The 14,544-nt window shown below is 34.8% G+C and overlaps 1 protein-coding gene across 5 annotated transcripts in view; it reads left to right on the top strand.

The window, feature by feature from the left end:
* LOC127875202 (monocarboxylate transporter 12-like) overlaps positions 1-7,758 on the top strand; it is a 41,529-nt gene extending 33,771 nt beyond the window's left edge. For all 5 annotated transcript variants that reach the window (XM_052420061.1, XM_052420082.1, XM_052420070.1 and 2 more), the window contains 2 exons: positions 346-2,725; positions 3,224-7,758. In XM_052420061.1, the coding sequence (XP_052276021.1) occupies positions 757-2,725; positions 3,224-3,519 (2,265 nt within the window). In that variant the 5' untranslated portion in view covers positions 346-756 and the 3' untranslated portion in view covers positions 3,520-7,758. The remainder of the gene's footprint in view (positions 1-345; positions 2,726-3,223) is intronic.
* Positions 7,759-14,544: the final 6,786 nt, after the last annotated feature.

A 14,544-nucleotide genomic window follows, 5' to 3' on the forward strand; every position in this document is an offset into this window, starting at 1 on the left:
CCATTTTAAAAGTATAAGGCTAGAAAACTTAGTTTATGTATTGTCACCAAAAGTATAATTGCCTATATGGCACTAAGTTAAATTTTTCAAAAACTGAAACTGACTGGAAAACTCTTCCACATGTTTTGTACTATGTAAAATTGAATTTTAATCTATGACTTAATAATTAAGATTATATGCTTGAGGGCCATTTAAATTCCTATAAATTGAAAACTTGACTGTGTTTGAACAGTAGTTGTGAGCATACATAATGTTTATAAAATATTTTACATATTGGATTATTGGATATTCTTGTATGTGGCTACTATATAAGGTTTTCTTTATTGATCTTTTGTCTATTTTCAGTTGAATCCCAATGGTTGAAACTGCTTCTGATCGGCCTTGTTGCAGCTTCTCTAGGACTGTCTGCAATTCTCCTATCTCAGATTTTACGATTCTTCACCTGCGGGGACCGATGTCTCAGCTCTGCACGTCTGACCATTTCTCTATCAACCTGGCAGAATTCTACAGCAGCAATAATCTAATGCTAACGGAACATAGTAATTGTTTAAAGTTACTGTTGAAGATTGACCTCAGAAATCTGAGGTTGGAAAATAGTCTTTTAAATCAGAAATGTTATGAGGCTGAAAGTGTAGTTAATGTAAGCAGATTGTCTTTATTAAAGGTTTTAGTGTTTTTAACGTGTCATAGTAAGTTGTTGGTTGTCCTGATTGTTTGTCTGCAAACTGTTAACCAGATCCTGCTCATTATCAAAGAATGCCGGTCGACGAATTGTACAAGAAAAATGAAAGCAAACGACGAAATGGCTCGGTTGCCAGTGTTGGTAGTGTCAGCAGTAGCAGCAGCATCAGTAGCAGCAGTGACATTGTCTCAGAAGATGCACTGTCATATCTTATGCCACCACCACCGGATGGTGGTTACGGTTGGATAATTGTTGTTACTGCATTCACTATCAACTTGATTTGCGATGGTATAGGATTTTCCTTTGGAATTATGTACAGTGAGCTCTTGGATTACTTTGGCGAGAGTAAGAGCTTCACATCATGGGTAGGCTCGTTGTTTTATGGGTCTTGCCTTATTGGTGGGCCATTGGCTAGTGCTCTTGCCACCAAGTTTGGTTGCCGACGAGTGTTGATGGGCGGTGGTATTGTGGCTGCAACGGGAACCTTTGTCAGTGCGTTTGCCTCGAGCATTGGTATGTTGTGTTTAACATTCGGTGTCATCACTGGTCTTGGTATGTCAATGGGGTATGTTACCTCACTAGTTATGGTTGCATTTTATTTTGAGGATAGAAGAGCAATGGCTACTGGGTTAGCTGTGTGTGGTTCTGGTATAGGAACATTTGTATTTGCACCTTTGACTGAATTCTTGATTGGACTTTATGGTTGGAGAGGGACAATGATTATTTGGAGTGGTATAATGTTGCATTTAGTGGTTTGTGGATCGCTTTTGCGACCATTGGAGTTTTCTGTTGAGGAAAAGAAACAAAGAGCTTTGATGAAATTTGAACGTATTTCCAGAACAACGTCTTTTGCAAGTTTTTCAAATGCTGCCAGAAACTTGAGTCGACATGGTAGCCATACAGAGGGTTTGGAAAATGAGGAATTGAAGTTTGAAGAAGGCAATTTAGACGCATGTTGTCATTCACAAATCGAGATTCCAACTTTTATCAAGGATAACAAAATTGACATTCCGATTGAAATTTTAAAGGAGGCACAAAACAATAGGGCGGTTCTGCAAGATTACCTGAAGACAGCTTTACAGACTGTTGGAAGTCCAGATAGTCACACCAATGATATCATGAAAGACTTTCAGAGCAATGAAAACATTAAATTTGAGAGCAATGAAAACACTCAATTTGAGAGCAATGAAAACATTAAATTTGATACAGCAGTTACAGTAATAGATGAGGATGCCATTGTAAAACTAGAATCTAACCATGAGGTGCGACTCGATCAAGAGCCAATTGCAAGTTGCTTGAAAAAGTCCCATCACAGGTCAAGCTCGAAAGAACGTAAACACTCACCCAAACCCAGGAGGCAAGTCCATATGAGCACATACCTACCTCTGTATAGAAGAGGTTTGTTCTTGAGGGGTAACCTGGCCAAGTTCACCAGAAATGCTGGCCGGGTGAAATCAAATAGTTGCCCGGAGCTGTCACGCAGATTTGATGAGAGTGAAAGTGATTCTGATGATGAATGGGAATGTATTTGGAGGTACCTACATTTCAGCAAACAGATGAAACGTGTGCTGAAAACTATGTTCGATCCATCAATTCTGTTGCACCCTCTGTATGTGATATTTGCAATATCAAACTTCATTTTGTATTTCTGGTATGACGTTCCTTATATTTTCATTGTCGACCGAGCTGTTGAACTTGGCATGGAAGAAAAAAGGGCATCCCTTCTCATCTCTGTACTTGGCATCGTCAACACTTTTGGCCAGATAACGTATGGTTTTATGGGAGACAAGAACATTAACCTGAGTGTTTTGTATGGCTGTTCACTGATGTCATGTGGGGTGGCGATCCTGATTGTTCCTTTCTTCACAGAGTTTGCACCACTGGCTGTGGCCTCTGCTTTGTTTGGGTTTTTCATAAGTGCCAATTACTCCCTCAGCACAGTGATCCTGGTGGAATACCTGGGCATTGACAAGCTGTCCAATGCCTATGGACTCACCATGCTGGTGCAGGGTATTGCAAACCTGATTGGCCCTCCTTTGGCAGGTACGTTAAATGTTTAAAATCTAGTGTTTACTTTTGACACTGTGTGCACTTTGTAATCTGACCATTTTGTAGAAAATTGTGTTAAGTTGTTAATTAGACTTACTCTTTAATGGGCAATATTGTAGAAAGACCCACTTATCAAAGGGAACAAGTAAAGTATATTTATTTATAGTCCTTGCAAAATCATATCGTGTATCAGTGGTTATTATTTAAATACAATTAAGCGTGGTGGATAAAATGGGTCAGCATTGTTGGCATCAAAAGATTAGCTGGGTTTTCCAAAGAAGTGGAGAGCCAAATTAGAAACATTGAGAAGAACCATAACTATTTTGTACTTAGTATATCTAAATTTTATTTTGTATCTTTTGAAGTTTTTACATGTCGGATCAAGTATCTTGAAAAGCAACCACTTGCAAGTAGTGAAATAATTAAATATGTCAGGCCTTTTCCGACCAGTTTAACATGTTAATCCGAAGTAACACTACCATTTCTTTCCAGCACTTTTCCACGACTCCTTTCACTCATATGACCTGACGTTCTTTGTGGGAGGCGGGTTTATAGTGCTAGCGGGCAACCTGCTGTTGATTGTACCCATCATGAGGAAGTGCCGGTCCCAGCTGCGGTTCGATGAGGCGACACGCGTGTGCACACTCTATAACGCCCAGTTGAGCATCCGTGCCGAGGAGGACGAATCAGACACTAAAGAGTTGGAACAGGTCGCTAATGGCAACGGTTCAGTACACTCAGCACTGCTTGTTGATAAACATACTACATTCAACGATACTGCAGTGTAAACAATGTGTATATTGTTTGATGTACATTAAATAAATGTTTCAATTACATGCAGATTTGTGATTAATATTTATATGACATAAAACTTATGTCATATTTCTGTTGTTTACTTACTAAGGCTTTATTATTAAGTACAGAGTGGTTAATTGCACAGGATTTGTTGTTTATACATATATTGTTGATTTTCATCTTATTTAAGGCTAAATTATTAAAAGAGAAGCTATATGATTAGAAGTTAAATTAAGTATTATCAAATCACTTTCAGTGAAAAAAGTCAAGCTTTTTTGTGAGCTATTAATGAATAAAGGCATGTCATGCTGGTCTGGGTCTGCGCTGGCTGAAAATAGCATAGGACTCATGATTGTATGATGGGGCTTAATTTATACATGCAAAATTATCTATACCAAGTGACGGTAATTTCTAATATTTTTGCACTGATCAATTATATGCTGTAAATGATCCTTTATCTTACAAACAAACAAGTTTTCAGTAGAATATACATCATAAATGTAATTAGAACTTGACTTCTTTTTAAATGTTTTGTATTAATTTCTATAGTTCACAGAATAATTGCAAATGTAGTATGAAAATTGTTAGGAGTTATTATTGTTCTTATGATTGTCAAATTTTTATTCATGATTTTGATGCTTGCATAATAGGTTTAAATTGATTGTCTCAAAGTCAAATAATATGCGTAGTACATAGATATATGATGGAACAGTCTATGTGGTACTTTTGTTGCTGTTGATACTATGGCTAGTAGTTCTTGCACATACAAAGCTCGTTTTTGTGATCATTGTTATGTTCATACAAACTATGAGAGATGAACGCAAATTAAATATGATGAAATTATTTGCAATATCGTATGTTAATTTAAGCGTATGCGTTACAATTACTCCATCTTCATATCTGTGTCATATTCGTACTGATGAATACATAATATTTTTTTCACATGTATGATTCAGATGAAAAGTTTATTTTTATTCTCCTTGCCTATGTTTTTATATTTTACTTATCTGTAATTGCTTTTTCTTAAATGTACAATAACAATTCCATATCCACTTTGAAACTTGTGAAATGGGATTTGTTTGATAGTATCTCATTTTGAATATTTCTTAATGTACACATATACACAGATGTTTTTGCAAGTCATTTCATGTCATATATTATTTACAACCAGTCAAAATGGATCTCATCTTTCAAAAATATTTAGTTGTATGACTAAATACAGTGTTTAGTTTGATGGTGTAGAAATTGCAAGATTGTCTTAATATTTGGCTTGTGTTCTGTATTGGTACCTGCAAATGTTTTTATATAAGTAGCCTGTTTATGTAAAAACTAACTGTCACTTTGTAGTTTATGCCATTTACTATTGTTTACCATAGCATTATTTTGTTTTCATTTTTGCCAGTATATTGTTATTTTTATTCCAATAACTAACCAAAGTTACTGTATTCGGAACATATTTTAATCATTTATTTATTTTAGTGTTTAAGTTAAGCAGAAATTATAATTGTTCAATTGTTTTGTCATTGTTAATTTTTTCTGGACATCTTTCTCTTATTAATTGATTAATTTTAAGATGCGTTCTTATGCATGAATATAAGTGAAGATTTGACAGAAAGTTCAGATGTTTGTACATCTTAAAGCAAAATGTGTTGTTCTCTAATTGTGTTTTGATTGGCTTGCTTTTAGTGTTTTTATGGTCCCGAAGGAGGGCATATAGTGATCGGACCGTCCGTCTGTCTGCCTGTCTGTCCTTCTGTCACACTTTGCGTTTAGGTTTCGAAAAATGCTCATAACTTCAATGTCCCTTCACATAGCAACTTGATATTTGGCATGAATGTGTATCTCATGGAGCTACACATTTTGAGCGGTGAAAGGTCATCCTTCAAGGTCAAATATATGGCTTCAAAGCGGCGCAGAAGGGGGCATTGTGTTTCTGAAAATCACATCTCTTGTTAAGTATATGTTAACATTTCTCTTGTACTTAAATGCTTTTATCCATGGTTTAAATTTTATTTTAAAAATTGGTCTCACTGGAAACATAATTTTGTCAATTAGTGATTGCTTGATTGAAATGTTTATCTATATTTTGCAGACATATGAATTCTTGATTAATTGTATGTCAATGCTGTATTGTTCCATAATAAAACTTGATATCATTTGCTAGTCCCTTAAAAAGCCAGGTACTTAATAGCATATATTCAGATTTGTGTTGTTGATCTGTACTCTTGTTTTCAATTTTCTCTCTCATTTCTTTGTTTTGTTACAGTGTCTACCTTAAGTTTTTATGGGAATGTTTTTGTCACTGACATTTGACAATATATTGATATTTTTAACTGTATTTATATAAATGTTGATATTTTCACAATGATTAACATTCATGTCGTATGATTAACATTCATGTCGTCCCTTGCCACTCTGAATTACTTTGTAAAGACATGCACACACACTTTTTAATTCAATAAGTAATGTGTATTAAGATTTAATTTAAAATATGCTATTGTTTATTGTTGCATTTTTCCTGTTTTTATTGTGATAATGTTTAAAAGCATACAGTGTATGCTGTTAATTGATATATGATCGTTGATGTTTATGATATGTTGTTCATGAGATGATGATGATTATACAATTATTTTTTAGCTCACCTGAGCACAAAGTTTCCATGGTGAGCTATTGTGATCACGCTAGGTCCGGCATCCATGGTCATTCGGTGTGCGTCTTAATTTGTTTGTTTGTTATCTTGGTCATGAGCATCGAAAAAACTAGGTCAGCATGTCACATGTTAAAAAATTCTTTTCATCACTTTAGAGGTCACATTGATGACTCAGTGTTGATGAAGTCAGAATGTTATCTTGACAATATGTACGGAAGTTCAAATCTGAGTCATCTTGGTTTAAAAACTAGGTCACCTGGTCAAATTAAAATACATTCAACCAGTCTAGAATCAACTTTAATGATTATTCAAGCTTGATGAAACTTGATAAGAATGTTTATTGTGACAATATATAGGATAAGTTTGCGTCATGTACCTTCAAAAAACTATGTCATCTGGTCAGACCTATCAGGGGGCTACATTTTATGCTTCAGTCTTGATGAAACTTGTTCAGAATGTTTATCTCTGAAATATAAAAAACATGTTTGAATCTGAGTCAAAACTAGATCACCTGGTCAAGTCTTCAACATATTGTTTCGTTGAAATCAGGTGAGCCTTAAGGGCATCATGGCCCTTATGTCCTTGTTTGCAACAGACCCTTTCTTGAGGTAGCACTCTTTTAATGACAAAAGCAATAGCATATTCTCCACAATGTTTACAGGTGATATGTGTTCAGTTCTGGCAATACAGATTCATATTATAGTTGTTTCATACACAAGCTTCTGGGCTCATTTCATACACAAGCTTCTAGCCTCAAAGAGTCAATATTGGAATGATATACTTAATGCCTTTTAACTAATGACATGGTCGGTACTGAACCAGTGGGTTGCAACTAACAAATGGTTACAGGCCTACAATTTGAAAGATCTGTTTACTGAGAAAATGTGCATTAACAGGATACACATAAAGGTTATGTTAAATTTTGTCATTTTATATTTTACACAATTAAGATGCCATGAATGTTGTCAGCTTTTAGAGGGACCTATGTTGTCATTGTCAGTGTTCATATTTTTGTTTTTGAAGTTTATTTATACATATTTAAAATTCTACAATTGAATTTTTGTGTGAAATCACATGTAAAATTAATGAGATGTTTTAAGATTTACTGAAAGCATTAACTGTCAGTTTTATAAGATCACGTGTAAAGAAACGAACTGAAATCCATTAGAAATACATGGGATTTTTTTTACTAGTACATGTATAAGAAGTTATTTACTTCATCAAATGGTGAAAAAAACTTAATCTGGTACGAGCATTTATGTATTTTTAAAATTAAATGTTTACTTTGATGACATACTGCTAAATTGTAGACTTAAAATTAAGTCAACTAGGCTTTGTTTTTCTTTTAGATATGTCTGAGAATGTAAATAAGTTAAAATGAAATAATGAAATAGTTCAAAACACTACGCAAAACTATAAAACATGGCGGCTTTTGGTTAATTGCTATGCAATTTAAGGTAATGTTCCGAAAGCATGCACATTTGGTCATGGCATTCAAATAACCAGTGCGATATGAGATAAATCTTTGATAAAAAATCTTGTCTTGAAACATTACTAAATAAGAATAAAGACTTTGAATTTATGTGTTGCTTGGTTGTTACTTTATGAACAATCAAACTGATTTGATATCATTACTGAACCAAAAGTAAAACATCAAGTATGATCAGACAGACAGACAGACAGACAGACAGACAGACAGACAGACAGACAGACAGACAGACAGTTTATTTCGACTTGTACAATGTACATCGTCAACAACACATAATGATAACAGTACAGTTTGTCAATTGTGATAGGAACAAAGTTTTATACAAATTTACAAATCATTTACTAAGCAAATACAGTAGCGTGATTACAAATTAAATATAACAACAACAGAAAAGAAAGAAAAATGAAAAAAGAGGATGAACAATTAAAGTATTCTTGCATTTAGAATAGATGTTCGTACTTTAAGTGATTCTTTTACATAAAGGCATATATTAATTAGTTCTGTTTTATTATTCGTTTGCAGTAAACTTAAATATTTATACATAGATGGTCTTATATAATAACATGCTTTAATGTATTTTTTTCTAATGTTTCTAAACGTTGGGCAAATGCAAATAAAGTGAAATTCATCTTCAATATCGGTTGAATCGCAACAAATGCAATATCGTTGGTTTCTAGAAATGATTTGTCTCGCATAACGACCGGTTTGAATATGTAATGGGTGGGCTGACAATCTAAGTCTAGTAAAAAGGTATCTCAAACTTCTTGGGATAATGTCTAGGTAGGACTCATATTCAAAGTTGATTTTAAAACTTCGATAAACATCTAGCATTGAACTGTTGTTTAACGTCCCATACCAGTCCTGTGTAAAGTGATCATATACTCTGCGTTTAAGTTCCTCTACAAATGTATTAGTATCAATATTAATATTAGTTACATCATCAAATACATAACTGAAACCATAGTCATCAAGCATCTTTTTAACATTAAATATCCAATTATGACAGCCTTTGTGGTAATCTGAAACGGTCAAGTTATATACAGTTTTAATGATGATATTTTTAGATCTACGTATATTAAACCAATATTTAATGACACGTCATATCTATTTATATAAATGGGGTATCTACCCAGCTCACCATAAACACATGCATTACACGTGTAAAGTTTAACCTTTAATAATAAATTTCAAATGGATTCTTTAATTCCTTAGATTTAGTATAGCCCCAAACTTCTGAGGCATAGTTTAAAATGGAACCAACAAAAGCGTCAAATAGTTGACAAAGTATTTTGGGCTTTAAATCATAGTCATGACATTTAGATAATAAGTATGATCCATGTAGTTGTATACCGAGTATGACAGTTGTGTGCTTGCAAATATCAGAGACGTAGATAACAGAGATGGGCAGCTCGCGAAATATTGGCAAACTCTCGCGTGTCGCGTGGTGTTGGCGAGATATTTGTTTGTTGGTTGCCACAGCAGTTAACACTTTCTAAAACATGCTTTTGCGGTCCAGTTTTTGTGATTCGAAACAATCTATTACGTATTATTAAAATGATAATGTATGCAGTATTATCACACAATTGTTATGTATCAATTAAATTAAATCACATGCCAAATAGTTTTATTTAGGGATTTGATCCGGCTTCAGTATAAACAAACATTGATTACCGGTATTTAAAGATGGCCTTTAAAATACTATAAAGTATTGAAATAAAAGAGCGATCAGAATCTTACGACTTATAATATGTTGTTTTAATAAGATTTTTAGCTCGACTATTATATGTGAAATATATATAGTGGAGCTATCATACTCACCCCGGCATCGGCGTTCCCGTGTCCGTTTGCGTGCAAATGTTTAATTTTGCGTACTACCCCAAATATTTTCAATGTCCCTTGACATACCGGTATTGCTTTCATATTTTGCATACTTGCTTACCATCATGACCCCAACCTATAAACAAGAGCAGACAACTGTATCAAGCATTTTGACAGAATTATTGCCCCTTTTATACTTAGAATATGCATATTATTGATAAATCTATGTTAAAGTTTGCATACTACCCCAAATATTTCCTGTGTCCCATGACATGTTGCTTTCATATTTTGCATACTTGTTTACCATCATGACCCCAACCTATAAACAAGAGCAGACAACTGTATCAAGCATTTTGACAGAATTATTGCCCCTTTTATACTTAGAATATGCATATTATTGATAAATCTATGATAAAATTTGCGTACTACCCCAAATATTTCCTGTGTCCCTTGACATATTGCTTTCATATTTTGCATACTTGTTTACCATCATGACCCCAACCTATAAACAAGAGCAGACAACTGTATCAAGCATTTTTACAGAATTATTGCCCCTTTTGTACTTAGTAAATTGAACATTTTGCTTACATTGCCATAACTTCTTTATTTATGATCAGATTTTATTAATACTTTGACAAAACAACACTTACCTGAATACCACAATGGATTCCACCCAAACAATACCCCACGCCCAAACCCAGAATTCCTGCCCCCCCCCCCAAATGATTTTTTTCCCTTTTTTTTTTTTCAAAGATCATCTAATAAATGACCACACCCCACATTATACCCCCACCCCCCCCCCCCCCCCAAAAAAAAAGAAGATATATTTTTTAATTTTTGAAAGATCGTCTTATATATGACCCCACATTATACCCCCGTCCCCCCCAGGTCTTGTTTTTTATTTTAATTGCAGTAATTTAATTTGATTAATCTGAATGCAATTTACCTGTAATATTATTTGAATAAAGCTGTCAACAAATTTTCTTCTTATGGAGAGCATCTGCCTAGGACTGCTGGAATTGAAGGTTTGTGTTCTTTATTCTCTTTAATTATCGCTAAATTCAATGCACGATTTTACCAATTATAACATTAACACCTAGAGTAATATGTATAGAAATCTCTGTAAATATCAACAATTGAGTGTGGAATTATTAATATTCACAATTCAAGATTCAGCTATTGGTGTTTGCTGGTGTTAAATTTGAAGTTTTTATAGATCATTGTTTTGTTATGTTAGAATGATTTACGTAAATAGAAAATATAACAGCTTAAAATAGCAAGAAAAACAGTGGCTTTATAATAAATCAGAAAACAGGTTTTTATGTAAAGATAGAAAAGTCAACGACTTTTTCTTTTACTCGACTATTGTTAACTAAAACGAGATGTGTTTGTCAGAAACACAATGCCCCCTATTGCGCCGCTTTGAAGCCATATGTTTGACCTTGAAGGATGACCTTGACCTTTCACCACTCAAAATGTGCGGCTCCATGAGATACACATGCATGCCAAATATCAAGTTGCTATCTTCAATAATGCAAAAGTTATAGCAAAAGTTATAGCAAAACTTTAACCAAGTTTAAAGTTTTGGGACACACACAATGAATGAATGAATAACAGACAGACATGCCAAAAACAATATGCCCCCAAAAAAAAAAAAAACCTTTGGTAGCCTGAACTTATATCATAGTCCATTACCAAGGAAGGGCCACTTGTAACTCTAGGATAAATGACTAGCACACATGTTTGTCCCAATTGTATGCAATATTGAAATTCTATCTCTGTAACTAACAAATGTCAAATTGAACAAGCGATGTGTTTGTCAGAAACACAATGCCCCCTACTGTGCTGCTTTGAGTTAAAAATTTTTTTTTGCTTATATCCCTTTAAAAAATATTACCTTGTGAAAATTATCTGTACCTGCCAAATGATATAAAATAGAAATTATCATCCTTTAAAGCGGGTATATACAATTTTTTATATGTGTTTAATTGTAATATATTGATAAAATATGTTACAATAACACAAAATAGGCAAGAAAAATTATACATTAAAGCCGAATTTCATAAAATGCAGCAAAGACAAATTAGCGCCCCGAGCCGATAGTGACGTACATATTTTCCTACAATAACCGAAGCATTCGTCTTTGTATTAGGATCGGAGATAGTGTTCGTGTGTCGTATGAATAGATATCGTTGCAGGAATTCAAATAAACCGTTAAACTAAGTTTAGATGCACATCGTACATGTATGGTATACATGCTGGCAAATTCGGCTGTACAGCCGTTTTCAGTTTCAGAATTAAATATCTGGCTTATTTCGCATTTTTCGAAACATGTTCTTCTTAACTTTTATTTTAATTTATATTGAAATATATATATAATAAGTTTTTTTACACAGTTTATATAAATTCATAAATATTTGACAAAATCGTATATACCCGCTTTAAAGCTTGTTACTTCAATTGGATTTTGTTTTTTGACCTTTGACCTTGAAGGATGAACTTGACCTTTCACAACTCAAAATGTGCAGCTCCATGAGATACACATGCATGCCAAATATCAAGTTGCTATCTTAAATATTGCAAAAGGTTAACCAAGGTTAAAGTTTATGACAGACAGACAGATACATAAATTACAAGATTTTGTTTAATTCATTGTCTTAAATAATATTGGTTTACACTTCATAGCAAAGAATTATGATGACAAATTAGCAGTTGTATTGTGAACATTTACTTGTTTAATTATCAAAGTATAAGTATCATTCAACTAAGTACCTGGTCATCTTAGAGCGATCTTGAGTTTAATAAGTTTTCTTATATTTGAGTCTTCCTCTGGGAAAACAGGGCTTAATGCATGTGCATAGTGCTGTTCCAGACTAGCCTGTGCAGTCTGCACTTTTCATTGTATGGATTTTTATGCCCCCAAAGGAGGGCATATAGTGATTGCACTGTCCGTCTGTCTTTCTGTACACACTTTTGAATTTAGCTTCCAAAAACGCTCATAACTCAAATGTCGCTTCAGATGTAACCTTCATATTTGGTATGCAAGGCCTTTCCATACGCATACAAATTTTGACCCCTTTTACCTTGAACTTAGGGTCCGCATTTAGGTTTCGAAATCTGCGTTTAGGTTTCGAAAAAGCATTTAAGGGAGGCATATGTCTTCAGATGGAGACAGCTCTTGTTTCATTTATAGAAAGTCTCTTCTCAACAAAATTCAAAGTGGCATCCCTTACTGTGCTGACTTGACAGGCTATAAATCTGGGACGATACTTAGCATACATACATTAAGCACCGTGTTCCCAGAGCACGGCTTATTTATATTTGGTTTTGTAACAGCACATGTTCCTAATGTTCACATATGGCCGAGACAGAAATTTTTAGTTTATTTCAGGGCCCTTTTATTTTACCTCTAAATGTGACCTTGACCTACAGGGTAGGGAGACAGGTATTACATGTTGTCTTATGCTGGTTAACTTTTTAGGTGAGCTTTTGTGACCGGTCTTTGTCCGTCCGTTAACATTTGTTTGTAAACACTCTATAGGCCACATTTCTTGTCCCATCTTCATGAAATTTGGTCAGAAGCTTTGTCCCAATGAAATCTCGGCCGAGTTCGAAACTGGGTTGTTCCAGGTCAAAAACTAGGCCACTCACGAGGTAAAAAAAAAGAAAAACCTTGTAAACACTGTAGAAGTCACATTTCATGCCATCATGTAACTTTGTCAAAATGTTTGTCTTAATGATATCTTGGTTGAGTTCAACAGTGGTTCCGATCCGTTGAAAAACATGGCCGCCAGTGGGCGGGGCAGTTTTCCTTATTTGGCTATAGAGAAACCTTGTAAACACTCTAGAAGTCACAATTTTTGCCCAATCATCATGAAAGTTGGTAAAAACATTGGTTCAATTGATGTCTCGGACGAGTTCCAAAATGGTAGAGATCGGTGAAAAAACATGGCCGTCAGTGGGCGGGGCATTTTTCTCTATATGTATATAATGGCAGTTTTCCTTATTTGGCTATAGAGAAACCTTGTTAACACTCTAGAAGTCCCAATTTTTGCCCAATCATCATGAAAGTTTGTCAAAACATTGGTTTTATTGATATCTCGGACACATTTGAAAATGGTCGGGATCGGTGAAAAAACATGGCCGCCAGTGGGCGGGGCATTTTTCTCTATATGTATATAGTGAAAACATGTGAACACAGTAGAAGTCACATTTTTGGCCCAATTTTCATGAAATTTGCTCAGAACATTTGTTTCCTTGATACGAGTATTGAGTTCAAAAATGGTTCCGGTCAGTTGAATAACATGGCTGCTGGGAGGGGGGCAGTTTTCTCATTTCGAAGAAGAGGGGGTGTATTGTTTTGCTGATGTCGGTCCGTCCGTCCATAGATACATTGATCATGGCTTGCAGATAACCCCTATTGATTTTGAGGTCACTAGGTCAAAGGTCACGATGACCCGAAATGATAAAATGGTTTCCGGATGATAACTCAAGAACGCTTAGGCCTAGGATCATGAAACTTCATAGGTACATTGATCATGACTCGCAGATGACCCCTATTGATGGTCATCTCACTAGATCAAGGTCACAGTGACCCAAAATAGTAAAATGGTTTCCAGGTGATAACTCAAGAACGCTTATGCCTAGGATCATGAAACTTCATAGGTACATTTATCATGACTCTAAGATGACCCCCATTGATTTTCAGGTCACTAGGTCAAAGGTCAAGGTCACCTGAAATAGTAAAATGGTTTCTGGATGATGACTCAAGAACGCTTATGCCTAGCTAGGATCATGAAACTTCATAGGTACAATGATCATGACTCGCAGATGACCCCTATTGATTTTCAGGTCACTAGGTCAAAGGTCAAGGTCACCTGAAATAGTAAAATGGTTTCTGGATGATAACTCAAGAACGCTTATGCCTAGGTTCATGAAACTTCATAGGTATATTGATCATGACTCGCAGATGACCCCTATCGATTATCAGGTCACTAGGTCAAAGGTCAAGGTCACAGTGCCAAAAAACGTATTCACACAATGGCTGTCAAGGTCACGGTG

The sequence above is a fragment of the Dreissena polymorpha genome, chromosome 1 (assembly GCF_020536995.1).
Source record: "Dreissena polymorpha isolate Duluth1 chromosome 1, UMN_Dpol_1.0, whole genome shotgun sequence".
NCBI lineage: Eukaryota > Metazoa > Mollusca > Bivalvia > Myida > Dreissenidae > Dreissena > Dreissena polymorpha.